A 27770-nucleotide genomic window follows, 5' to 3' on the forward strand; every position below is an offset into this window, starting at 1 on the left:
CCCAGAAGGACACCACACGGTCGAACTTATTAAAATAGTCTACATGCTTTATTAGATTCAAAACAGTTTTACGAAAAGCAGCTGGCTGGCCCAAAGAGCTGCCCCCCCCTGCCTGGGCAGCCCCCTGCAGCCGCCTTCCTCCTTGCCCTGAGACGCAGCGAGGGGGGCTCCCGCACGGCCACTCCGGCTGCTCCAGGAGGCAGCCGGGAGCCCGAAGCGTCGCCGTCCTCCACCCGGCTGCGCCCACCAGCCATGAGAGCCGCAAAGCTTTGGTTCTGCTCCGGAGGGACGGCTGCGGTCCAGGGGCGCCCGTCGAGGTGACCCTGCTCCAGCCGCACGGAGGAGGGCGGCGGGCAGAAGGGAGGCAGCGGGTGCAAGCCATGCGCAGCCAAGCAGGGCACTCTGGCCCCAGGAGGCCCCCCCCAGCAGAGAGCGTCTCTGTGTCGCCGTGGGGCGGATGTGCTCCGGTGGGGGACAGCACAGGGCAGCTTGCCGGGTCCTTCCGCGTCCGCCGGCTACTTCCGGGGCTTCTTGAAGATCTTAAGCGGGAACTTCTTCTTCCCGGGCCCCGAGTCGGTCTCCTCGCCGGTGGAGCCACTGTCCTCCTCACCTGCCGTGCCCCCCGCCTTCTTGCCCGCCAGGTGTGGGATGCGGCTGTTCGCCTTGCCAGACAGGAGGGAGAGTGCGGTGCGGCCGTTGGTGGATGGCGAGGGGGTGTCGGGCTCGGTGGAGCTGGGGCTCTGTGACCGAGAGGAGTCCCCCGAACGGGCCCCCACCAGGCCCAGCTCCCCCAGGCTGGCAGCCTTCTCCAGGCCCCCGTGGTGGTTGAGCACCGGCACCTTCTTCATCGTCAGCGGGCTCTCCCCCTCGCCGGGCTCCGTTTGGTACTGCTGTTCCTCGGCCGGCTTGTTCAGCAGGCCGGCACGCAACTTGGGCATGGAAACGGCCGCCCGCGGGTGGTCACTCAGGTGCGGGATGGAGGAGTCCGAATCCGAGCGGAGCAGGTCCCTGGGAGGGGGGGGCAGATGAGAAGAGGTGAGTCGGTGGGCCTGGAAGGACCCTAACCCATGCCCTCGCATGCAGTGGCAGCTGGAAGCGGCTGCCTTCCAAGCCCCCCTCCCCAGTTCCTTCCTAGTTGGGGGGGGGGCTAGACTGCCTCTGGGTCTGCAAGCAGTTTTCCCCACGCCACCCTCAAAGACACCCCCCTCCCCGGAAGGCTGATGCGCAGAGGCGGGTGGCTGGGGATGGGCAGGGCCGGCTGCCTTTCCTCCACCCAGGTGGCATGGGGGTGGGGTCCCACAATTCTTCCAGACCCAGTAAAGGAATCCCACTCCAAGTCCTGGGAGGGGAGGGGTGTTTCCCTCTTCGGAGGGGGAGGGGGATGCAACCCAGGCAGAGAACGCTGCAGCCATTTGCAGCCCCCTCGGGGTCCAACGAGAGGGAGGGCCACTGGAGAGTCTCCGGAAGGGGCTCTTGCCCCTCCCCAGCAGATGGGAGCCAAGGTGTGGGGTGGGGTAGGGGGCTCCTTGCCCCGCCTTGCCCTCCGGGGGGCCAGAGGAGCTCCTCCCAGCATCCCTGGTGGCCCAGTGGTGGGAGTGCAGCATTGCAGGCTGCCTCTGCCCACAGCCAGGAGTTCCAGCCTGACCCGGCCTTCCCTCCTTCCCAACTCAGTAAAATGAAGACCCAGATTGTTGGGGACAAGGCAGGTAGTCCTCGACTCACGACTACAGTTGTGCCTAAAATTCCTGTCGCTAAGCAAGACAGTTAAGTGGGGTTTGCCTCACTTTACGACCTTTCTTGCCACCGTTGTTCAGCGAATCACTGGAGTTGTTAAGTTGATAACACAGTGATTAATTCAATCTGGCTTCCCCATTAAGTTTTGCTTGTCAAAAGGTCATAAAAGGGGGAATCACATGAAACCCCACCCCAGGACTGAGACCGTCATAAATTACGGGTCGGTTGCCCAGAGCGAATTTTGATCGCCTGACCCTGGGGACGCTGCAACGGTTGTAAATGTGAAAAACAGCCACGACTCACTTTTTTCAGTACCGTTGCAACTTTGAAGAGTTACTAAATGAACTGTTGTAAGTCGAGGACTACCTGTGTACAAATAAGGCTGCCGCTGTCGTAGAGAGAGTACACTCCAGCACTGCAGGACGGCATGTAAATCTAAGTGCGATTGCCGTCCCTGCCGGGCAGTTGGCCCAGGCGAGCAGACCCAGCAGAAGCCGGTGCACGGCAGCCGCCCGGAGCTTCGAGCACAGCAAACGCAGCCACACTCCTCCAACCCCGGGTCGAGAGAGCTCACGGTGCGGTTAGTGGGTTTCACGGGAAGTCACAGCGGGCACCACGCCCCGTGCAGCGGCTGCCAACAGCAAGCCAGAGGTTAGGCGAGGGAGCGGGTGCCGAGGCCGAGCAGGCAGGACGGTACCCCAAGCTCTCCGCCTCGCTCTGCGTCCCCGAGGTTTCGTCGGGAGGGGGCAGGTTGGGCAGAGCGTCCATCTGCAGGAAGTAGGAGGAGGTGGTGTGGTGGTACAGGATGGGCAGCCCGTGGCAGGCGGGAGCGGGGGGCGCTCCGTGGCCGGCCGAGGAGGAGGACGGAGGAGCTCCCGGGACGTCGATGCTGCTGCCGCTGGTGAGACTGGGCATTCGGCGCAGAGTGACCCTGCCGGGCAGGTAATGCACCAGCGATCCCGATTCCCCCTGGCTGGGGGCCTGCGGGTGACCCTCTACCAACCTCTGCGATCCCAAGGAATGCTGGGGATCCACCAGGCGCTGGCGAAGGAGGCTGCTTGGCAAGACAGGAGCTGGAAGGAGAGAAGGCCCAGTGAGGGAGGCAGAGGCGCCCCGGACGGCAGCGGTTGTCCCTCGGGGGCTGCCTTCACCTCTCTTGCTGGGAGGGAGGGAGGGAGGGAGGGAGGGAGGATGGGATGGGGCAGAGGCTCTCTGGCTTTCCTCCCCCCCCCCGAGCCCTCCCTGTTTCTTCTCCCAGTGATGCAGCCAGCCAAGGGAGGGCGAAGTGAGCTTTTCCAAATCCTGGCCGAAGCACCCAAGTCTGCCACCCAGCTGCCCGTCAGTGACTGGCCCCTGCCCCACGGTGCCCAGGGAAGGGCTCCGGGCTGCTGGCTGGGCCCGAAGGGTTCCCCGCTGCACCAAAGACACGAGGAAGAATCAGGGCCCTGCTGGGAAGCGAAGAACCAGGAAGCAGCCGGCTGGGAGATCCCTTCGGCCCCATCTCCCCCCACTCCGCCCAGCCCTCTTCCTTCGGAGCGCCCCTCCCAATGCTGGTCTCAGGGGTGGGCAAAGTCTCGGGGCCCTCCTGCACCCCTTTCCTGGAAAAGGGGATATTTCGGAGTGGAAAAAGGTGCTGGCAATGAAGGGCTCCACGAAGGAGGTCCATCTGGCGGGACCAGGAAGGAGGGCCTTCTCCGTGGCGGCTCCCTTCCTGTCGTTTGAAGGACCATCTTTCCCCAGTTTCCTCCACCTGACCCGCCTGGGCAGGGAGGCAGGAGACGTCAGGGGTCCCTCCTCTTTAAGGAGGTCCACCTGACAAGAACAAGAAGGGCCTTCTCCGTGGGGGCTCCTTCCTTTTAGAACATCATCCCTGCGGAGATAAGACTGGCCTGGGCACCCCAGAGTGGGTTGGAGCTGGGGAATTCTGGGAGTTGAAGTCCACAAGTCTTAAAAAGTTGCCAAGTTTGGAAACCCCTGCTCTAAAGGCAAGAAAACCCAGAAGGGTGTGTGTGTGCGTGTGTGCGACCACGTTCTCTGCCTGCCTTATCCTGGCGAAAGAAGCCAAGCAAACAGGGCCGCCTCTCTTGGGAAGACCCCTGCCCCCTCCCCACCCGCCCGTCCTGCCCCAGCCCGGCCCTTTGCCTCGCTCTCAGGGCTTCTGCCCACCGGCGGTTCTCCTTTCCCACGGGCGCTGCCCTCCGGAGGGGGTTAGCAGAGAGAGAAGCGGCGAGGGCAGAGGGGGTGAGGATTAGTGGCTAGGCTAGAAAGGAGAAGCCCCCGGGGGTGGGGCAGGCAGAGGGTCTCGGCTGCATCGGCCGGCAGAGTTTAGTCCGGTGGGTGAAAGCGAATCCGAGACAACAAGGCTCAAACCGGGGCACTTCCAGACGGACGGGTCCTCCGAGCAGAGAGACGAGCGGCCACCGTACTTGTGCCCGAAAAGCGAGGCGACGTCTGGCGTTAGCGAGGAGGGCGGGTGGCGAGGAGAGAGAAAGCGTCATTGGCATCGGCGGTTCGGGGCTCAGCAACCAGATCCCCCTCCACGGGGGTCTCTGCCTGGGCCTTCCTGCTCCCCCCCAAGCCCAGACCCTCGTGGGAATGTGGGCCCTTCCGAGCTCAGGACCTCAGTGAGGACGTCCTCTCCGCCCTCTTGGCTTCTTTCTGGGGAGGGGCCCTTCCCACCCCCCAGGACAGACCCAAAGAGCCGGGGGGGGGCTCAACTCAGGGCGCCCAACCTCACCTGTACCCCGAGACCTCCAAACCTGCAGCCCACTCCCCTCTGCATCTTATTGCAGGTGCCCAACTGAACTGGGTACTGAGAAAAGCACTTTGTGGATGCCCAGAGGCACTGCTGGGATTAAGCACAAGGGAGCTGAGGACTGCTCATCTGCTGCTTGCAGTCCTCGGCTTACAACAGCTCACTTAGTGGTTGTTCGAAGTTACAATATCACTAAGAAAACTGACGTATGACCTTTTTTTTTTTTTTACACTTAACAACCGTTGCAGCATCTCCATGGTCACATGGTCAAAATGCAGGAGCTTGGCAACCGGTTCACACTTATGACTGTCGCAGGGTCACTGGATCCCCTTTTGTGACCAGCAAAGTCAATGGAGAAGACAGATTCACTTAACAATCGTGTCACTAACTTAACAATTGTGGCGATTCACTTAACGACCGTGGCAGGAAAGGTCATAAAATGGGGCAAAATTCACTGAGCAACTGTCTCGCTTAGCCATGGAAATTTTGGGCTCATTTGCGGTCGTAAGTTGAGGATTACCCATAAACCTTCTGAGGCCTCCTCTACTGAAGACGGGGACGGACCGGCGGTGTGTGTGTGACTGCCTCCTCGGGGGGGGGAGGGGGGGCGGGTCCAGGAGAAGTGACCCAAAGGGGGGGGGGGCAGTCCCTGCCAAGGGGAAACCGAGGCCCGCCTGTCCCCAGCGGGGGCCTTCCCGCCTCCACCTACACTGCATGGACATGGGGGAGATCATCTCTTCGTCCAGGTCGTCCACATCATCCGTCATGATGAAGTGGGAGGGGTTGCCCCTCGGGGGGGGCCCTATCCAGGTGGGGTCGATGTTGAGGGCCGTCACCAGCGTGGGAATGCCGGGGTTGCTGACGATCTGGAAGCCGCAGAGCAGCTCAATCTGCTGCCAGCGGTGCAGCCGCTCCCGCAAGGCGGCCGTCACCTCGCTCAGCGCCTGCCTGGAGAGGAGAGTAAGGGGACCGCAGAGAGAGGGAGAGAACGAGGGTGGAGTGGAATAGAGAATAGAATAGAATAAAGATGGCATGGAAGAATAGAATAGAATAGAATAGAATAGAATAGAATAGAATAGAATAGAATAGAATAGAATAGAATAGAATGGAATGGAATGGAATGGAATGGAATGGAATGGAATGGAATAGAATAGAATAGAATTACAGAATGGAAATACAGAATAGAATAGAATAGAATAGAATAGAATAGAATAGAATAGAATAGAATAGAATAGAATAGAATAGAATAGAATAGAATAGAATAGAATATGGAATGGAAATAATAGAATAGAATAGAATAGAATAGAATAGAATAAATAGAATAGAATAGAATAGAATAGAATAGAATAGAACAGAATAGAATAAAGATGGAAATAGAATAGAATTACAGAATGGAAATACAGAATAGAATAGAATAGAATAGAATAGAATAGAATAGAATAGAATAGAATAGAATAGAATAGAATAGAATAGAATAGAATAGAATAGAATAGAATAGAATAGTAACTTTATTGTCACTGAATATACACTTATCGACGTACATTAAACTGAAATTTCAGAGACTATGGAAATATAGAATAATATAGTATATACAACAGAGATAAAAATAGAAATAGAATATGGAATATAGTCGTTGATTTCTTTGTTGGCCAAGTTGGACACACAAGGAAATTTCCCTCCGGTGCAAAAGATCTCGGTGTACATATAAACAGCAAGTGATAAATCACGATCATAACCATCAAAACAGAATCGTCATAAGCCAAAAGGTTCAGCACTCGGGGATCATCACAGGATGCTAAATAAAAGCCATCAACATCAATCATGAGACGTTCACCACAAAGTTACCTGTATCTCAGGTACCTTGTATGGGGGGGGGGGGGCAGAGTGGGATCAAGATGAGGGCCGGACCGGGGGGGAGGGGGGGAGAGTCCAGGCCGGCCAGCATGACCATCGTGGGGTCCTGCCCCCCCAGGCAACACTACAGGTTGCCCTCGACTTACAAGCATTCGTTTAGTGACTGTTTGAAGTTACAAGGACACTGGAAAAAGTGACTTGGGACCAGTCCTCACACTTACGACCGTTGCAGCATCCCATGGACATTGATCTGTTATAAAATCTGGCAAAACTCATTTAACAACTTAAGCAACAGAAATGTTGGGCCCGACTGTGGTCGTAAGCCGAGGACTACCAATATTTAAGAGGGTGGCCGCCTCCCAGAGTCACGTGACGGACGTTGGCAAGCTCGCCGGCTGCTTCCCACAAAGAAAAGTCAACGGGGGAAGCCAGATCCGCCTAATGACCCCATGATTCACTTAACAATCACAATGACTCACTTAGCGACCGTGGCAAACTTCATAAAATCAGGCATGACTTACTTAATGACTACCCTGCTTAGCAAGGGATATTCTGGCCTCCATTTTGGTGATTAAATCAAGGAGTGCCTGTACGGGGGCGGGGCCCTCGGAGCAACCTTGAGCCCCCCCCCGTCTCCCCTTCCCTCCTTCCAAGCATCACAGCTGCCTTGTGGGTCACAGCCTGAGGGGAGGGGAGGGGGGTCCTCTCCAGACTCCCCACCACCACCGAGGCTGCCGGGAGGGGGACAACCTGCAGCGCAGACTCACTTGGCCGTCAAGATCTTGTGATCCACGTCGTCCAGGGAGGAGCTGTGGGCCACATGGAAGGTGCCAAACAGGGTGTTGCGTTTCTTCTTGATTTTTTCGGCCTGAAGAAGGGAATGAAGAGAGCGTCGGGCAACGTCAGGACCCAAGAAGTGCAGCCCAGCGTCCCCCGTGCCCCCCGTGGATCTGCTGGGAACTCTGCCTCAGAATGGAGCTGGAAGGGACCTTAGAGGTCTTCTAGTCCTACCCCCCGCTCAGGCAGGAGACCCGTCCGGCCTCTGGGGACGGAGGGCCCACAACTTCCGGAGGCCCAAGAGGCAGACCCCCTGCGCCCCACGGCCTCCGCCACCAAGCCATCCCGGTCACCGAGCTCTATTTCAGGCGCCATTTCGACACCCTGAGCCGATCAGATTCCACTCACCACCACAGCAAAAAAAGGTATAAAACCAGTTGCGACTCGCTGAACGACTGCCTCAGTGAACAACAGAAATTCTCCTCTCAATTGAGGACCACCTATACATCGGGGGTCTCCAGCCTCCCTGGCCGCTTTACGACTTGTGGACTTCGACTCCCAGAATTCCTCAGACAGCCATGGACGACCAGCACGGCTGGCCGAGGAATGCTGGGAGTCGAAGTCCACGAGTCGTAAAGCGGCCAGGGAGGCTGCAGACCCCCTCTGTGTGTGGCTGCTTGAGGCGGGATGCGGGGTGGTGGTGGTCCTGAAGAGCGCCCCCGGCACTCACCCCCTCTTTGGCCAGGAGCAGCTGCTTCTCCGCGTTCTGCTTCTTGATGTTGTAGTACTGCACCTCCACCTCGTGGGTCAGCTGGAGCCACTTCTGGAGGGCGTCGGGGGCCGCCCAGCTGCTGTGCGACTCCAGCTCCTTCTCGGCGTTCCGGAGGGCCATGCGGACCTGGGGGGGGAGGGGGGAGGATCAGCGCAAGGGCCCCCCAGGGCCATCAGAGGGCAGGGAGTGGGGGCTCCCCTGGGCAATCCCCCCCAGAGATGGCAGTAGCAGCAGCACTCAGGATACCATATTGACTTTCCCCCTTGCAACACGGGGAGAGTCCAAGGCGCCAGGCAGAGCTGCAGACAGCCGAGGGCCAGTCCTGCATGGGGCAAGACAGGGAGAAACTTCTAGAAGCAGGAAGGTCAGGTGCCAAGAGAAGAGAGTGTGTGAACTGCCCTGGGTGCCCTCTGAGCTGGGCGGTTTTCTTGCAGACGTTTCAATAATAATAATAATAATAATAATAATAATAATAATAATAATAATAATAATAATAATAATAATAATAATAATAATAATAATAATAATAATAATAATAATTTAATTTCTATACCGCCCTTCTCCCGAAGGACTCAGGGCGGTGTACAGGGCAATACAATAAAATACAATATACAAAAGTTAAAAAAATATTAAATACTACAGCCCAATTCAATAAGTTAATACAATAATATTAAAATACCCCTAAACCCATCAGACCAGGCCGGCTTGTTCGAATAAATATGTTTTTAGGTCACGTCGGAAGGAGCGAAGGTCGTGAGCCATCCGGAGCTCAACCGGCAAGCGGTTCCACAGGGCTGGTGCTACCACAGAGAAGGCCCTCCCTCTGGGGGCCGCCAGTCGACACTCTTTGACCGACGGCACCGAGGAGGCCCTCTCTGTGGGAGCACACTGGACGGAGGGAAGTTGACGCCGGCCGCAGGTGCTCCTGTAGGTAATCCGGACCCATGCCATGTAGGGCTTTATAGGTCATAACCAGCACCTTCAATCTTGAGCAGACTAGGAGACATCATCAGTGCTGGAAGGAGGAGGAGGAGGAGGAGGAGGAGGAGGAGGAGGAGGAGGAGGAGGAGGAGGAGGAGGAGGAGGAGGAAGGAAGGAAGGAAGGAAGGAAGGAAGGAAGGACTGTGGGGTCCTGGGTGCCCTCTGAGCTGGGTGGTTTCCTTGCAGACATTTCACAACCCAACTAGGGAACATCATCAGTGCTGGAAGGGAGGGGGGTTAGCAGGGAGGAGGAGGAGGAGGAGGAGGAGGAGGAGGAAGGAGCAGGAGTCTAATGACGATGTGACTCCATCAGACTGGACAGATTTTCCCCTACTACCGCTAGAAGAGAATCTCCTGAGCTCAGGGCTGACCTGGGGGTGGGGTGGGGGGGGTCCTGGGTGCCCTCGGAGCCTGGCTGCTTGCAGACATTTCACGACCCAACTAGAGAACATCTTCAGGGCTATGACCACCACCACACTCACCACAAGCAGCAGCAGCATGGATGACATCCCTTCATTGGGTCGTGAAACCTCTGCAAGGAAAGCACCCAGCTCGGAGGGCGCCAAGGACCCCAGGTTCCTAGTAGCCCCCCCCCCATGGGAACGTACCTGCTCCAGCTCCTGCTCGGCGTATTTCTGCCTGCTGAGCTCGTTCTCCGTCCCTTCGCGCAGCGCCCGGAGCCGATGCGCCTCCTGCTTGGCCAGGCTGATCTCATCCTGCAGCCTCTTCTCCAGGGAGACCTTCTCCACCTCCACCGTGCGGTGCTCCTCCTGGGCCTTCTGCAGCCTGGGAAAGAGTGGGGGGCATGAGCCCCGGGGCGGGTGCAGGAAGGCCCCAGCCGAGGAAGAGCAGGGCCAAGCGCGGCCGGGAGGGAAGGCCGAGGGCAGGCCTTGAAGAGGGCTGGAGATGAGACCCAGAGGAGAGCCAGGGCAAAGCAGGGCCGGCTCAGGATTCCTCTGCAGATCTTCCGGAACCCCCTTCCTTCGGCTTCAGGAGGGTCCCACGGAGGGGCCCGACCACCAGCTGGGGACAGAACCTCATGGGGAGGGGCGGAGATCTGGGGCAGGCGGGGACGCCAGGGAGAAGAAAGCAAGGCGATCCTTTCAGCCAAAGAGGCCCAGGTGGAGACCCCTGGGTCTAACTCTACCACAGCTAGTTCTTCTACCTTTAGGGCTGGGGTCTTCAAACCTGGCCCTTTGATGACTGGTGGACTTCAACTCCCAGAATTCCTCCGACTGTGTGCCTGGCTGAAGAGTTCTGGGAGTTGAAGTCCAGAGTTTTTTTGAAAAACTTGGTCCTTTGATGACTTGTGGACTTCAACTCCCAGAATTCCTCCGACTGTGTGCCTGGCTGAAGAGTTCTGGGAGTTGAAGTCCAGGGGTTTTTGAAAAACTTGGTCCTTTGATGACTTGTGGACTTCAACTCCCAGAATTCCTCCGACTGTGTGCCTGGCTGAAGAGTTCTGGGAGTTGAAGTCCAGAGTTTTTTTTGAAAAACTTGGTCCTTTGATGACTTGTGGACTTCAACTCCCAGAATTCCTCCGACTGTGTGCCTGGCTGAAGAGTTCTGGGAGTTGAAGTCCAGAGTTTTTTTTTGAAAAACTTGGTCCTTTGATGACTTGTGGACTTCAACTCCCAGAATTCCTCCGACTGTGTGCCTGGCTGAAGAGTTCTGGGAGTTGAAGTCCAGGGGTTTTTGAAAAACTTGGTCCTTTGATGACTTGTGGACTTCAACTCCCAGAATTCCTCCGACTGTGTGCCTGGCTGAAGAGTTCTGGGAGTTGAAGTCCAGAGTTTTTTTTGAAAAACTTGGTCCTTTGATGACTTGTGGACTTCAACTCCCAGAATTCCTCCGACTGTGTGCCTGGCTGAGGAGTTCTGGGAGTTGAAGTCCACAAGTCATAAAAGGACCAAGTTTGAAGACCCCTGGTTGAGTGGCTGTTTGAAGTTTCAATGAAAAAAGGGAGTTATGACCGTTCTCCACATATATGACCGTAGCAGCTTTCCCTGTGGTCACGTGATCAAAAAAGCCGGGCGCTTGGTGACTGGCATGTATTTATGATGGCTGCAGTATGTGGGGGCCACGGGATCCCCTTTTGCGACCTTCTGACAAGCAATGGGGAAGCCAGATTCACTTAACGACCATGTTACTAACTTGGCAGCTGCAGTGATTCACTTAACCACCATGGCAAGAAAAGTCATGAAATGAGACCAAACTCTCTTAACAACTCTCTTGCTTAGCAACAGAAATTTTGGGGTCAATTTTGGTCACCTGTACGGATCACCTGTACAGACAGACAGACAGACAGACACAGACACCAATGTTCCCACTGTCAGTTTGGGCATCTCTGCGAGACCAGATGGATTTCAGCCAACTTAATGCCAATTTACGGAGCCCAAGAAATATTTTTGCTCCCAGCCGAGGAGGGAGCAGTGTTGCACATCGGAAAGATCTCCGGGTGGTCTCCCAGTCCAGCCGCCTGATGGAGGCTGGGGCTTCACAGGGATCCCACTGGCTGGGCCGAAAAAGGTCTGCGGGCAGAAGGAAGCCGGCACCTGGGCAGGGACTGGGATCCGCTAGACCAAGCAGGCTGTTTAATCCAGATTTTGTTTCGGAATTGAGATTGAGGCTCGATTCTGCCATCTTACAACTGCCGGAAAGTGAGAGGGAGAAGTTGAAACCCCAGAAAACCCACTTCAAGGAGGGCATAATCAGACTGTGGAACTCCCTACCACTGGGAGACAGAGGAAAAGAGAAGGGTTTTTTGAATAGGGCTTGTGAATGCATTAAAGTAATGGAATAACAGGGACCTTGGAGGTCTTCTAGTCCAACCCCCTGCTCAAACAGTACACCCTAGACCTGGGATAGGCAACCTTGGCCCCTTCATGACTCGTGGACTTCAACTCCCAGAATTCCTGAGCCAGCATGGTGGAACTTTGGCCCCCTCATGACTCGTGGACTTCAACTCCCAGAATTCCTCAGCCAGCATGGGGGAACTGTGACCCCTTCGTGACTCGTGGACTTCAACTCCCAAAATTCCTCAGCCAGCATGGGGGAACTATGGCCCCTTCGTGACTCGTGGACTTTAACTCCCAGAATTCCTGAGCCAGCATGACTCAGCTTGGAAACCTCTCCCTTTCCCCTCCCCAAGTCATGAAGGGGCCAAAGTTTCCCCCATGCTGGCTCAGGAATTCTGGGAGCTGAAGTCCACGAGTCCTAAAAGAGCCAAGGTTGCCTACCCCTGGCCTAGACCATTCCAGACCAAGGGCTGTCCAGCCTCTTAAAAAACCTCCAGGGATGAGCATCCACGACCACCCTACTACGGCTACTAGAAACACCCCCTCTGCAGCCAAGGAAGAACCGTTTTCTCCTGGAGACTCGCTTTGGCGCTACCAAGAAAAAACAGGCATTGATGAAGGTGGAGAGGGCAGGTCCTCCATAGTGGGGTAAAGGAGTCTGGAGACCTCCACCGCCTGGGCCTTCAGTGCTGAGGGACCCCAGGCAGAAGTCTCAGGCAAGGCCACCAAAGGGGCCCACTGGGCCAGAGAGAGAGAGAAGAAGCCCAGAGACAGTCAGGAAGGCCCAAAGGTCCAGGACTAAGCCACGAGAGCAGCCCCACTGTGGGCTCGTGAGACCAAGCAGATGCCTCTCAGTCCAGGAGAGGGCCTGAGTCTGCACCAGCCCAAGGACCTCACCTGGGGTCAGGGGTGGGCAACTGTGGTGACCTGTGGACTTCAACTCCCAGAATTCCTGAGCCAACATGGAAGCCAAAGGTCTGCTAGAAAACCACCAAGCTCAGAGGACACCAAGGACACCCCCCCTCCTTTTCTCCTGCTACTCCATCACGTCTCCTTCGGCAGCACCGCTTGGGGACAGGCCGGAGCAAGTCCGAGCGAAACAAAAAGTGGGCTGGGGGCAACCAACTCCCTGACACACGAGGAGGGGCCCCGTGGAGGCCCACCACACTCGCCCTGCGGGGAATTTACCCAACTTTTCTCAAGGAAGCTGAAGCGCATGCAGGCTTCCCCCAAGAAGCAATGGAGGGAAACTCATCAAGGAGAGAAGCAACCTAGGACTAAGGAGAAACTTCCTGACAGTGAGAACAATTAACCAGTGGAACCACCTGCCTCCAGGAGATGTGGATGCTCCAACACTGGAAGTTTTTTTAGAAGAGATTGGACAGCCATTGGTCTGAAATGGTATATAGGGTTTCCTGCCTGAGCAGGGGGTTGGGCTAGATGACCTCCAAGGTCCCTTCCAACTTTATTATTATTATTGTTGTTGTTGTTGTTGTTATTTGCAGAGAGCGAGGAAGGAAGGAGCAGCCTGGGCAGCTGTTGTCCTCCCCCAGGATGCAGCTGGAAGGAGGGACCGGCCAACCCACCTTTCCTGGAGGTCGTGGAGACTCTGCTCAGCCCTGTGAAGGCCTTCGAGGTCCTTCATCATCCTCTTCATGTGCTCCTTGGAGTAGCGGTTCTGGATGTAGGCGAACCAGCAGCCTCCCACGCCGATCACGATGGACACAACCAGCATGAAGTCTTTCAAGTGGTTGTGACGGGTCACTGGGGAAAGAGAAGTGGAAGAGCGTAAACAACTCCTCTCCTGCCTCTGCTCGGCCCGCTTTGATCGGATCTGGAGGCCCCCCTGCTGCTGGCTTCCAGACCCCACGGAAGGGCAGGGATTCCCCCGCCCAGGAGCCCCCTGGCTTTGAAGGCAAACGTCCAGGTGGGCAGAATCAGCACCTATTCAGCACCTCCTTGCTCTGCAGCACCAAAGATCTGACAAGCTTAACTGAACCACAAGAGCTGGAAGGCACCCTGGAGGTCATCTAGCCCAACCCCCTGCTCAGGCAGGAAAGCCTATTCCATTTCAGACCCACGGCTGTCCGGTCTCTTCTTGAAAACTTCCAGTGTTGGAGCCCTTGGCTGTGCAGCCTTGCGTGGCGGGGCATATGGGCCCTCACCACCACGGGGTCGGCTGTCCTCGTGAAACCCCCTCCTCCCCTGCCTGTATTAACAACTGATGATCCGCCACGTTGGAACTTTTTCACCTTTGGGAACTTTCACAATGTGGTTTTACGGTTTAATTTTTTTTTAATCCCTAAATTATTCTGATTTTAACGTTTAATTTATTGATCATGTTGTAGGCTGCCCGGGGTCTCTCTCTGAGGGAGATGGGCGGTTGAGAAATATGAAGTGTAAATAAATAAATATGTTTTACCCCAAAACCTTCTGTCAAAAACCTTCATAATTCTGGGAAGCGCCCAAAGCCCCTCCTGCTTCTTCTCCGTCCGAGACGTCACCCTGAGGCCTGGCCCTGATTTCTAAGCCCTCTTCAGACACGCAGCTCCGAGAGTGGATTTTTAGGGTGACCCTTTGGCGGTTAGAGAAAGGCAGCCACGCGGTTTTAGCTCAGTTAAAACTAGCAACAGCAACTCAAGAGGCCGCACTCTCAACGAATTTTGGGCAAGGCTCTCAAGGGGTTGGAAAGCCTCAGAGGTGTCAACCAGTAAGGAATATACCCATGGACTTCTTGCAGAGAGATATGGGGGTGTGTGCAAATAAATTTAATAAACAAACTTACAGCCATCGGCCTGGAAGTAGCCCAAAATGCGGTTTAGAGAGCGGTTAGGAATGTTTTCAGTTTGCAACAAGATAAAATCTATGCATAAAGGAAGGAGCTTTTCTTCTCAAAGGCGGAAAAAAAAAGTCCATAGCCAAGTCTGCTCTTTTGGCAACAGGTAACAATGCTCGACCTTTGCACCAAGTATTAAGGAGTTATTTGTTCTTCATTCAGCCTCGCTGTTCTTAATGAAGCAGGATAATAATTCCCTTATCTCTGCTGAACCGTGAGCCGGCAGCTTCCTTGAGTAAAACAGCAGAAGCAGGATCTTTTTTTTTCCCACGGAGGGGCTGCAAAAGCCCCCCGGGGAGTCTGCAGGCCGAAAAGAGGATCCGCTGGCGGGGATCTGCGTGGGCTCAGTCGACGGCTGGTGACCCAAATTGGATTCCTCGGAAAGCAACCTCTATGCAAACACGGGCCAAATCCGCAGCGCTCTGGCGAGGTAAACAGAGGCTGGGCCGGCCTGGAAACCAGGTGAGGCGTGACAGGAATGTGGTTGTAGCAAGTGCCGAGGAAGAAGGACGGACTTGCTGGGGCACGTCTCCAGGATCTCCGGCGTCCTCAGGACGCTTTGCGAAGCTTGCTCAGGGCTGGGCCAGGAAACCATGAAGTGGCGTCTTCCCTTCCGTTCAGAAGCCCAGACAGGCCACCGTGCTGGTTCTTCCACCGTGCAGGGAACGGTCCCTGATGTGGGTGGGGTATCAGCAGAGGGACAGGGACCTTCTAGATCCAGTGCCCACCTGTCACAGGGCTGGGAGGCCCCGATTCTTGGGGTGCAGCCTGCTTTCCTAGAAGATGGAATCACAGAGCCGAAGGGACCTTGGAGGTCCTCTAGTCCAACCCTTGCCCAAGGCAGGAGGCCTTACTGCACCCCAATCTTTTTCTTGAAGACCTCTAATGATGGCGCACCCACAGCTTCTGGAGGGAAGCCGTTCTATTCATCAATCATTCTCCCCGTCAGGAAGTTTCTCCTCGACTCCAGGTAGGATCTTCTCCTCCTGACGATCTTCCACCTGTTGCTTCTTGTTCGCGTATTGTGAAACACGCAACAGGAGGAGAGGTTCCCAAGCAGCAGCACGGCAGCCCTCTGGCTGCCAGCTTGCCAGGACCAGTTTCAGCTCCTGCTCACAATGGAGCAACCTCCCACGGACCCGTCACCGGCGGCCCACGTGGGATCGGCAGGCGGAGATGGACACCTTCCTCCCGGGCTTGTGGCCTGGCAGAAGAAACCCCACAAAGGGCCGCTCTGGTCTGCAGGAACCGCCTCAGGCTGACCTTCCTGGAAGTGGCTGGACTGAAGCGGCCGGACTGTCCTCGGCTGAGCTTCCACCCGACGAGGCTCATGGCCTTTGCTCTGTCCTGCCAGAGTTGCACACTGGTGGTCAGACGGTCGCAAAAGGCGACGATGTCGTGGCTCTGGGTTGCTGCCACTGTGGCCAATACGTGCCGGTCGCCAGGCACCCAAATTCTGATCACATGGCCGGTTTGATCTTTCCACCCCCACAAGAAATTGTTGACGTAGGGAGCAGCGTTTCTCCACACAGGCCCCCTTAAGACACGTGGACTTCAACTCCCAGATAGCCCGTGCCCAGCTGGGGAATTCTGGGAGTTGAAGTCCGCATGTCTTAACGGGGCCTGTGTGGAGACACACTGGTGTAGGGAGCTGAAATGAAGTGCTCCAGGTAAACACAAAATGAAAAAAAAGAAAATAGGGCCTAGATATCCACTTGATGAATTTTAAACAAATCGTAAAGTGGTTAAGGACTCATAAGCCGTTTTATATACACAACTCCACCGACAGAGAACTCTCTCGGCGTTAGAAGAATACACACATAATCCCACGAGGTCTTTTTCTGTCCTTTCTCTAAGCTATTCCTTTACGCTACACACAGACACACACACACAAAACCACCACACAAAGACACAAAGTTAAGTCTGAAAGCATCCAATATGCAGCAAATGAGTTCGAACGGATAAGATCGCTCGTCCTCTTCTCAAAAACCACCCTGGCCAGATCTATTTACTCCTTCGGTGTGCTGAGAGCTTCCTGGTGATAAAATAAAACGTGCGAGTTCCAACACAAACACAAAGACACACCCCAGATAATGCAAGTAGGAAACAAAACAAAGCGAAATTCCCATGGCACTGATAGGCAATCCTCGACTTACGACCACAGTTGAATCCACAATGTCCATTGCTGAGAAAGACAATAAGTGAGTTTTGCCTCGTTTTATGACCTTTCTCAGCACCATCGTTACGTGGATCGCTGCAGTCGTTTAGGTAGTTACAGAGTTGTCAAGTGAACCCGCTTCCCCCGTTGACTTTGCTTGTCAGGAAGTCGCAAAAGGGGATCACGTGACACACACACCCCGGGCCTCTGCGACCGTTGTAAATACGAACCAGTCGCCAGGCCTCTGGATTTTGGTCACGTGACCATGGGGGGGGGGGTGCTGCAAGCGTCATTAAGTGTGAAAAAGGCTCCTTTTTCAGTACCTTTATAACTTTGGTCACTAAATGAATCATTGTAAGTCGAGGACTACCTGCACGGGGGGGGGGGGGCTGGTCGAAAACCAAAAGCCCTTCAACGTGAGAATAGTGTAACTGCAGGATAGGCAGTGTATAAATTTGATAAATCAAATAAATAAATAAGAACTCTGAGCCACAGATACTCCTCGACATACGACCGTAATGAAGCCTGCCCGTCACTGTCGCAAGTCGTCTTGCAACCTTTTTTTCACGGAAGGCAGGAAGGGCCCCACGGAAGCCACGGTTGCCCTCCAGCTGCATTTAAAACTGGGCCCCCTCCCCAGGACACGGGGCTCCCACCACCACAGAGGGGCAGCCCTCCAGCATTTTCTCCTCCACTTCCCCCTCCCCGGAGAGTCGCAGCTGGCCTCAGAGAGTTGTGATCACACTCACAACCGGTCACGCTTCCCCAGAAATGGGACAGGCAAGCCACGAGGGAGGAGGTCACGCCGCTTCAGGGCTTCGGTCCTCCAAGTGGCCTGGACTCCCCTTCCCACAATCCCTTGGCCTCAGCTTAGCTCAGGGCGACGGGGGTGGAAGCCCAAGCCCCCCCCCACCCCCCCAAATCTGGCTTCCAGCACCCTGGCAGGCTGGAGGGTCACTCACGGAGAGGCGGGCCGAAGAGCACGGTGTCCAGGGCTTTCAGCTGCAGCTTCTGCCGGTGGCTCCTGTCGGTCATCTTCAGGAGCGTCCCGGTCATGGTGGCGTTGGTGATGGCCAGCCTGCAGGGAAGGAAGAACAGAGTGGCCCAGCTGAGGAAGAGGGAAGGTCAGACCTCAGCTTCCCCCAACAGAATCTGCTCAAAAGAATCTCTGCAGCTCAGGGTTCAACTCTGGCCTCCGACAGGCTCTCTAAGCTGGGCAGTTTCCTTGCAGGTGTTTCATTGCCCAATGAGGTGACATCGTCAGCGCTAGAAGGGACGAGGAGGAGGAGGAGGAGGAGGAGAATGGGTTCCTTGGTGCTCTCTGAGCTGGGTGGTTGTCTTGCAGATGTTCCATCACCCAACTAGGGAACAGCTTCAGTGCCAGAAGGCTGCAGAGAACCACTTGAATGATGAACATCCCACGCAACCTTCTAGCACGGATGCCGTTCCCTAGTTCAGTCACGAAACATCGCCAAGAAAGCCACAACTCTCAGAGAGCACCAAGGACCCCACAGGATCCACTCAGGGGTGCTGCTGGTCACAGGAACAAGATCAGAGGCCGTTTCCCGGTTCTTCTCAAAGTTCTGAAGGCAACATCTGAACGGGACTTCGTAAAAGAGGAAAGATCCCTACTGGAGGGTCTCTGCAGAGTTGCCCCGTCCCAGATCCTGCCCTCTAGCACCTCAACTGCCTGGAAGAGAGAAGACAGGTGGGAACACCTGTCCAGCTTCCACAATGGTGGAGAAGAAGCAGGTGGGGCTTCCCGCTGCATAACCTCCCTCACTAGGAAAGGCGAGTGGTCCGAGCGAGGCAGGGCAATTATTTTCCAGGAGGAGTTGGCTGAGCCAAAGGCAGCCCTGGGTCTCCAGACCGCACCCCAATCCTGCCAGATCTGCTGCAGGTGCCCGCACCTGCCTCAACCGGTCTTGAAGGCACAATCCCAATGGGTGGCCCTTTCGGGAATAGAGAGCAGGAGAGCTGCCAGCCTGCCCCTTTTCCTGCGGCACGAGGGCCTCAAACCTTGGCAACTTTAAGACGTGCAGACTTCAACTCCCAGAATTCCTCAGCTGGCATGGCTGACTGGGCAATTTTGGGAGTCGAAGTCCATGCATCTTAAAATTGCCCAGGTTGAGAAATGCTGGACGAGGGCAGGGGTCCCCAACCTTGCTGGCTGGGGAATTCTGGGAGTTGAAGTCCACAGGTCTTAAAGTTGCCAAGGTTGGGGAGCCCTGGGCTAGGGGATCCTTCCTTCCAACTCTATCATTCCAGGCCAGCTGGGGAATTCTGGGAGCTGAAGTCCACAGGTCTTAAAGTTGCCCATCCTGGATACAAAAGAGAGCAGAGACTTTTTCCCTTGCTGCTCTGGGCAATGGCACCCACGGCGCTGAAGCACTGCCCACCCGAGTTTTCCAGTTGTTCCCTTCTTCGCTTGCACAAATCCCCACCGGAAACTAGAGATTCTAGGGCAGACGCGTGAGAAAACTTTGCGCATTTCATGTTCCTTTAAGCTTAATCCACCTCACTGGGGTTTTCTGTGCCCCAAAAGCTCCTTTAACCCCCCCCAGGCCGCATTTTCTTCTTTCTCAGGTCAAGGAAAAGTAGAATTTCACAAGAGGATCTAACTTCTGGGGGTGTTGAAAAGTTTTAGATTTTTTTTTTTATGCATCCATCCAACAATCAAGATTTCTTTTATGGGGCAACGCCAGATAGGAAAAAAATCTCGTTTACTTTCATGTTCATTTAATATTTGCTTTTGGTACTTATATATACTTAGTATTGCTGCACTAAAGAAACTGCCCTCCTTTGGAAAATGAACTGCAGATTTCTTGGCAAAGGGAACCTCCTGGGCCAGCCACAGGAAAGGCCAGCGGTTCAAACTCTGCACTGGGCAACCACGGACAAAAAACAGCAGAAGAGAAACCAGGAGAACCTGAGTTCTAATCCTGCCTTAGGCAGGAAAGCCAGCTGGGTGACCTTGGGCCGATCACCAGGAGACGGTGAGTTCTAGTCCCGCCTTAGGCACGAAAGCCAGCGCGTGGATTTGGGGCCAGCCCTCTCTCTCTCTCTCTCTCAGCCCAACCCACCTCACAGGGTTGTTGTTGTGGAAAAAATAGGAGGAGGAAGGTGTGTTGGATATGTTTGCCGCCTTGAGCCATTTGTAAAAATAATAAAGGTGGGATAAAAAATAAATGAAATAAAAACAGCACCGGTTCGAGGAGAGAACACAAATCTCTCAGCAAAGCATGCGGGGTGGGGTGGGGGCTTCTCAGGGGCACCAGCGGCCTCCCAAGACCCCCGTCTTCCCCAAGCCGCCCCCCCTCCCCTCCCCAGGTCTCGATGGCCTGACTCTCGGGCCACGGACCGGCCGGCTGACCTGGGCATGGCGTGGCCGGTGAGCTGAAGCTTCCGGAAGGTCTCTTCGTACTGGGGGAGCTCCACGTAGGTGATCAGCCACTGCACCACCTCCTCGACCGTCCAGTTGTAGACTGCAGAAGGGGGAGAAGCAGCAGGACAGGCCGGTTTTTCTCCCCCCCCCCGAACCCCTCATTCTCGGCGGGCCCTCTAAGGGCTGTGCGCATGCATTCACCGTGTGGCCCCCCCACAAGAAGATCACTGTGCCCCCCCACCACTTGGCCCACCCAGGGGGGCCTGCAAAGCTGGTTCCGCCCATTGGCCTGGGGTCTCGATGGGGAGAGGGGGGGGTCTTGTCGAGGGTGGCTGGTGCTTTAAGAGAACATCCTACGCTGTACACATCGGCTCCTTCTTGTCTCTGTTAACTCGGATGGCCATATTTAATTTTCATGTTGGGTCCTTGGTGCTCTCCGAGCTTGGCTGCTTTCTTGCAGACGCTGCACTCACAAACTAGGTAGCCGAGGAAGGAAGGAAGGAAGGAAGGAAGGAAGGAAGGAAGGAAGGAAGGAAGGAAGGAAGGAAGGAAGGAAGGAAGGAAGGAGGGGAGGAAGGGAAGGAAGGAAGGAAGAAGGAAGGGGCGGATTGCAACTACCACCTTTGGAAATCTTTTTTCAAAAGTCTGGGGAGGGGCTTTGGGGGGGTGTCTCCCATTCCAGTTAGCATTAATTTGGATCACTCCATTGCTCATCTCTGCTCCGTGACGGCTTGCTGGGAAAGTATGTCAAAATACATACGTATTATTGTTTATTTATTCAGCTGTGGTTACAATAAACAGGGAGGAGGAAGAAAGGGCTGGGGGGGGAGAGGAGACTGGAGGCGACGGAGACCCTCCCAGTCTGTCCACTTTCCCTACCAGCAGAGCAGGTGCCAGGACGCTGGAGGGCTGGGCTGATCCCAGGTTGAGGGGGTCACCCCATTCCCCAAAGGCCCTGAAGGAGGCAGGGCAAGAAGCAACGGATGGAAACTCGTCCAGGAGAGAAGCAGCCTGGAACTAAGGAGGAATTTCCTGAGAGGGAGGACAATTAGCCAGGGGAACAAGCTGCCACCAGAAATCGTGGGCGCTCCATCACTGAGGTTTTTAAGTAGAGACTGGAATGCCATTGGCTCTCCTGCTTGAGCAGGGGGCTGGACTGGAAGACCCCCAAGGTCCCTTCCAACTCTTATTATTCCACATTCTGGAAAAGCAGGTTGCACCCCAAGAATCAGGGCAGCCTCGTCCTAAGGAGAGGAGTGGGGAAAGGGCCCAGCCAATCGACCCCCCAGGGGTTTCTTGCTGCTGAATCGATCCCGGGGGACTCGCAGCGATTCTGGCACCGGGAAAGAAGAACTTTCTTCGGCCCATACGGCCCCTTCGCCCACCTGGGCTGCCCTTTCTAGACCCCTCCCCAGCTCGGATCTGAAGCACCAGCTGACCCTTTTCAACCACAGACAGGCCTCAACCCACAACAGCTCATCGTAAACTGGCAGGAGTAGCCAACACCGCAGAAGACAACCTCAGGATCCAAAAAGATCTTGACAAACTTGAACAATGAAACAAATGAGTTGCAGTGTGGAGAAAAGCAAAGTTCTACATTTAAGTAGGAAAAATCAAAGCTACAAGTACAGATTGGGCGAGGCCCGGCTCAGAAACAGCCACTGTGAGAGGGACCCCGGAGTCCTAGCAGACGATCGCTTGACCGTGAGCCGGCCGTGTGCAGCAGCAGCCAAAAAAGCTAACACAATCCTGGGTGGTAAAACAGAGGCATAGAATCAAGTTCACACAAAGTATTAGTACCGCTTTATAAAACCCTAGTAAGACCACATCTGGAATACTGCAGCCAATTTTGGTCACCATACTACAAAAAAGACGTTGAGAGCTTGGAAAAAGTTCAGAGAAGAGCAACTAAGATGATTCAAGGCCTGGAGACTAAAACGTACGAAGAACGGCTGCAGGACTGGGGTTTGGCTAGTCTAAAGAAAAGAAACAGGGGTGACATGATAGCAGTGTTCCAGTATTTGAGGGGCTGCTACAAGGAAGAGGAGGTCACATTGTTCTCCAAAGCACCTGAGGTCAGGACAAGAAGCAACAGATGGAAACTCCTCAAGGAGAGAAGCAACCTGGAATTAAGGAGAAACTTCCTGACAGTGAGGACAATCAACCAGTGGAACAATCTGCCTCCAGAAATCGTGGGCTTTTAAGAAGAGTTTGGACAGTCACTGATGTAGGTTCTCCTGCTTGAGCAGGGGGCTGGACTAGAAGACCTCCAAGGTCCCTTCCAGCTGTATTCCATTCTATTTAGTGTTCAAAGTCACAACAGCAGTGGAAAAAAGGGACATGACCGTTTTTCACACTTATGACCATTGCAGTATCCCCAGGGTCATATGATCAAAATCCAGACACTTGGCAGCTGACTCATATTTATGACGGTCGCAGTGTCCCAGGGGGTCGGCGATCCCCTTTTGCAAACTTCTGACCTGCAAAGTCAATGGGGGAGGGGGTGGGAACCAGATTCGCCTCACAACAAGGCTGCCACCGTAGCTTGACAACTGCAGTGGTTCACTTAACAACTGTGCCAAGACAGGTCGTAAAATGGGGCAAAACTCACTTAACAACTGTCTCGCTTAGCAACAGGAATTTTGGGCTCAACTGTTTGGTCGAGAGTTGAGGACTCCTTGCACGTTTTTCTGCAGAGCAGGAGATCCTGGCAGGCCCACAGCTTCTCAACTGTTTGGTCGAGAGTTGAGGACTCCTTGCACGTTTTTCTGCAGAGCAGGAGATCCTGGCAGGCCCACAGCTTGAATGCTACGTTTTGACCTTGTCATAAAATAAACAAACATTTGTGGTTAATTTGGGGATGGAAACAAGCCTAAGAATAAATGGAGCAGCCCATTTCAAGGGCCTAACTGCCTTTGTTTACTTCTTTAATTGCGCCGCTCATTTAGAAAGGAAAAGTCCCTGGCTTCAAAGGCTGCTTGTCCTCGTTTGGGCTAGTAATCCTACACACACACACACACACACACACACACACACAAAGAAAAAAAACCCCACACTCTGCCCGATCTGAGAGAGAAGAGAGGGCTTGCTCTGTCCCTTTGCCAACCTTCCTGCGAGGGAGGCCGGAAGGATGAGGGCCTGGGAGGAAGGAAGTTCTCCCCAGCTGTTCTGCCCCTTCTGGCACAGCTGGACGGAGGCCGGAGGGGGGGGCTGAGCAAAAGCCGGGCGGCTTTCGAAGGAGGATGGAGCCAAGAGGCCCCGGGAGGACCAGAGCAGAGAGCAGCAAAGAAGCCACGGATGGAAACTCACCAAGGAGAGAAGCAACCTGGAATTAAGGAGAAACTTCCTGACAGTTTTGAACAATTCACCAGTGGAACTCCTTGCCTCCAGAAGCGGTGAATGCTCCAACACTGGAAGTTTTTAAGAAGAGACTGGAATGAAGTGGTATAGAGTTTCCTGCCTGAGCAGGGGTTTGGACTAGATGACCTCCAAGGTCCCTTCCAACTTTATTTTTATTTATTATCATCATCATCATCATCATCATCATCTACCTACCATTCCTCCATCTATCTATCATCTATCTATCCATTCATCTATATCTATCTGTCTGTCCGTCGATCTGTCCATCCATCCATCCATCCATCCATCCATCCATCCCTCCATCCCTCCATGCATGTCCCTTCTTTTCACTAGACCCACCCAGTTCCCACAACCGTCCCTCCTGTGTGTTTCAGCCTCCAGCCCCCTCCCCATCTCTGCTGCCGTCTCTGCCCTCTTTGCAGGGTCTCAGCCTCTCTTTTTGGAGCCTGCTGGCGGGAGGGGCCCCCAGACGACTGGCTGCCCCGGGAGGGCCTGGCGCTTGGCGGAGAGCAGCCCTCTTATCTAAAGAAGCTCTCAACACCCAGGTCGGCCTGCACGGGAGGGCCTGCTCTATCTCTCCCCAGGCACCTGGGCACGGCGCCTGCTCCAAGGCAGAAAGAAGTCCACCCAGGGCCTGCCTGCTGCAAAGGGATTTACTCGAGAAACAGATCCTGACGTTCTCAAAGGCTTCAGGGAAGAGAGGACCAGTCCCCCCCCCCCGACGACTCTGGGAGCCAGCAAAAGGCCTGCGGGGGGGGGGGGCTGTGGCTGGTGGGTCTGCCCCAGCCCCAGTGAAAGGGCCGCCTGCAGGAGAGAACAGAGGCTCCGAAGATTTGCGGCCCTCCTCCTCCTCCGTCCAGGGCCAGCCCCCCCCTGCGTGAATCTCTCGTGGCCTCTGTGGCCAGAGGAAGAGCCCCCCCAGCCCTCCCCAATCCCCCCTCTCCCATCTGCAGGGACACCCCCCCTGCCTGGCGGCTCCTATGCTTCCTCCTTCAGGCAGGGCTGTCCCACCTGGGCAGCTTTAAGACCCGTGGACTTCAACTCCCAGAATTCCTCAGCCGGCTGGGAGCTGAAGCCCAGAGGTCTTAAAGTTTGCCGAGGTTGGACACCCCTGCTTTTCCCCGTGACATCACCCCAAAAAATCTCGGCCTGTACATCTCCAGTAAGGTGACCCCCCCCCCAAAAAAGACACCTTGAAAAATATTCATTATCGACACCTCCTTCCCTGTTGCCTGGCTGGCAGTGTTGCATGAAACACTTTTGCCAAACCGCTGGGGGGGGGGGGGAAACCCCAATGCAATTGTGCAAAGTGTGAAAACAAACAACTCCTGTGATGAAGGGAAACAAGTCAGGCTGTCCTACAACAGGTTCCCGCGAGGGAGGAGGGGTCTGGAGGAGGCAGAAGCAGATGGCGGGGAAACAAGAGTCAGGAAGGAGGAAGAGGGGGAGGAAACCAAGGTGGGGGGGGAGGTCGGGGGGGGCAAAGGGCAGGAGGTGAGAGTGGAAGTTGCCTCCTGCCTCCCCTCAGCTGGAGGGAAGCTTCCTTGCTCCCCCCTGTGGCCCAGGCGTGGCTTGTGGGAGGAGAGCAGGCTGAGTGGGAGGGAGGAGGGGGTCAAACACGTCATCAGACTCGAGTCCCTTCCTGCCCACAGGAGATCTACGTCTCCAGCCCGCCTTGAATCCTGCAGACTCTTATCCACCGCCAATTCATTCTGACCGTTAATAGTTGAGGTTCTTGCAGAGAGCCTAAGCTTGCCATTTGAACTGATTTTCCCGTGCTTGACCTGGGTTTCTTTTCCCACAGAGGCCAAACTGGAGCAATAGAAGAGAATCTTTGTAGCTCAGGGTCGAATTGTGGGGCTCCTTGGCGCTCTCTGAGCTGGGCGGTTTCCTTGCAGACATTTCATGACCCAACTAGGGAACGTGATCAGTGCTAGCAGCTCTGCTCTCATAAATCACATTTACACACCATTCAAAGCGACCAAAAAAGCTTCACAAAAAAGACCGGGACACATCCTTTCCTGCAGCCCACAACCAGATAAGCAGGGATTAAGACCAGACAAACAATCCTCATGATGAAATGATGAAGGAGAAACCACACCCACGAAACTTTACGTAAACAAGGTTCAACCCCGTTCCATTCCAGCACTGATGAAGTTCCCTAATTGGGTCATGAACCAAGTTCAGAGAGCATGAAGGATCCCATAATCTTCCTCCTCCTCCTCCTCCTCTCACTGGTGATCTCACCTAGTTGGGACATAGGGCATCTGCAAGAAAACCACCAACTTCAGAGACCACCAAGGACCCCACAGTCCTCTTCCTCCTCTTCCTCCTCCTCCACTGTCCTCCTTTAACCTTCTCCATCTCATCTCTCCCTTTCCCCTTCCCCTCTTTCTCGTTCCCCTTCCCCTCCCCCTCCTCCTCCTCTCTGCAAGCCCTACTCCCTTGGGTCTGAAAGGTCTGCAAGGAAACCACCAAAAGTCGGAGAGCCCCAAGGACCCCCCAGCCAAAGTGGGTGCTGAGCTCCAGCGGTCGCACAGGGGTTGACCACAGGGGTCTAACTTTAGTAGAGAAGCAAAGCCCCTGGACCACCTTTAGCCTTTTCTGCCCATTGGCCTTCTTTTGGGGGGGGGAGAATTCTCCGGGTCTTCTCCTGACCCTTCTCAGCCTCTCAGCCGGGCCCTCAGGACCAAGCAGCCCAGCCCGAAGCCTCTTCCTGCCGTTACAGGTAGCGAGTCCCGAGCCGCCCCCCCCCCGTCTTTCCCCGACAGGCGCCGGAGCCGCGGGGCCCCTCCGGGCTCACCTTCCGATGCCTTCCAGGACTTCCAGAGATCTTCAACGCTGATGAGCTTGTCCTCCCCGTGGAAGGTGCTGTGCTTGATGGTGGGGTCGTGGTAATTCAGGTCTTCCCGCAGGAACTGGGAAAGGAAGACGACGAGAGAGTCAGGCCTGCCAGCTCCAGCTTCTCCGCTTCGCTGGAACCCTGCCGTAAACTGCCAGGGAGGGGGAGGGAATTGGGGGTGGCGGCCGGCCCGTGGGCCTGGGAATGAGGAGACCAGCAGCGGGAGGGGAGACGCATGACAAGAAGCAGAGGGGCCAAAGCGGAGTGAGGCGGCTTCCAAGGGCACCCGGCCCGGGAACCAGATGTGAAACTGCACGGGGAGGCACCCCATATCCGAGCCGTCCCCAAAACACCCCATCCTATTGGACACTGATGGACTGGTCGGGGGGGGGAGGGCCAGGGAAAGCGGGGAAAGCGTAACCATTGCAAGGGAATGTTCAGATCTAGCTTGACTTTCGCTGCAACCACTTAGCTTTAGTAAAAGAATCTTTCACTTCAACCGAACGGCCTCGAGGGCCCGTCTTTCCTAAATGCCCACGTTGGGGCGGGTCTGATGGACAGAGTCAACCAGCTACATCCGTCCCACCACAAAGGACACCCCCTTGCAAGGCTTCTTTCCAACCAGAGGCCGGATCAGGGCCAGGGCAGGACAGGTCAAAGCCCTTCCGGGTTCTTATGCAAATGGACGCCACCGAATCGTTGAAAAGGCTGCCACTGCCAGCTTGAAAAGCTGCCCTGCGTTTTCCCACCTGCTTCCTGCGTGAGACCCCCTTGGCCCACGACAGCCAACTCTGCCGGGGGGGGGGGGGTGCATCCACCTGTCTCGCTCGCCTGCGTCCTTTCACTGAGTCTGCCCTTGCCAACAGCTGTCACAACTTGGCAACCTTGCAGGAAGGGGCTGCCAAGACTGGTGCACAACGAACAAGCAAGCCTGTCTAAAATGCGCTACGGTCTCCTGCTTGAGCAAGGGGAGGGTGGACTAGAGGACCTCTGAGGTCCCTTCCATCCCTGTGAGTCTATGATTCTGTAAGGGTCTCCTGCTTGAGCAGGGGGGCTGGACTAGAAGACCTCCAAAGTCCCTTCCAACTCGGGTATTCTGTTATTATTCTAGGAGGAATTTCCATCGCTTAGGGAGGGCCCCCCCCAAAAGATTCTTCCCATAAAAGGATCCTTTTTTGTGCTGTCAGAAGTTGTGGGTGCTCCATCCCTGGAGGTTTTTAAGAAGAGAGTGGACAGCCATTTGTCCAGAATGATATAGGCTTTCCTGCTTGAGCAGGAGGTTGGACTAGAAGACCTCCGAGGTAATAATCTGGGTACAAGATGAGGGCACAGATGGAGAAGTTGGGGGGAAAGGATCCAGCCCCCTTCTACATGGAGAAGTGGGCTCAGGAATTAGTGGCTTGGTCACCCCTTATGTTTCTTTCAATGGGATGAGTGAAGACACGAGAACAGCCAATAGAAAGGGCTGGACGGGGTGGGTGGGTGGGTGTCCTGGTCCCTTCTGGGATGGGTTCTTTC

At 55.1% G+C, this 27770-nt stretch overlaps 1 protein-coding gene across 6 annotated transcripts in view; it reads right to left on the reverse strand.

The window, feature by feature from the left end:
• Nucleotides 1-26: 26 nt before the first annotated feature.
• STIM1 (stromal interaction molecule 1) overlaps nucleotides 27-27770 on the reverse strand; it is a 68521-nt gene continuing 40777 nt past the window's right edge. Inside the window, exons 3-13 of one of the 6 annotated variants that reach the window (XM_083362381.1) lie at nucleotides 26214-26328; nucleotides 20039-20150; nucleotides 17628-17743; nucleotides 13258-13435; nucleotides 9482-9659; nucleotides 7851-8018; nucleotides 7111-7211; nucleotides 5199-5437; nucleotides 4105-4185; nucleotides 2738-2807; nucleotides 27-1008 (exon numbers count right to left, since the gene is read on the reverse strand). In XM_083362381.1, the coding sequence (XP_083218507.1) occupies nucleotides 516-1008; nucleotides 2738-2807; nucleotides 4105-4185; nucleotides 5199-5437; nucleotides 7111-7211; nucleotides 7851-8018; nucleotides 9482-9659; nucleotides 13258-13435; nucleotides 17628-17743; nucleotides 20039-20150; nucleotides 26214-26328 (1851 nt within the window). In that variant the 3' untranslated portion in view covers nucleotides 27-515. Of the gene's footprint in view, nucleotides 1009-2431; nucleotides 2808-4104; nucleotides 4186-5198; nucleotides 5438-7110; nucleotides 7212-7850; nucleotides 8019-9481; nucleotides 9660-13257; nucleotides 13436-17627; nucleotides 17744-20038; nucleotides 20151-26213; nucleotides 26329-27770 lie in introns of those variants that run through there. The other 5 variants (XM_083362379.1, XM_083362382.1, XM_083362380.1 and 2 more) reach the window with 5 other exon arrangements.

Source organism: Vipera ursinii (assembly GCF_947247035.1).
Source record: "Vipera ursinii genome assembly, chromosome: 4".
Lineage (NCBI taxonomy): Eukaryota > Metazoa > Chordata > Lepidosauria > Squamata > Viperidae > Vipera > Vipera ursinii.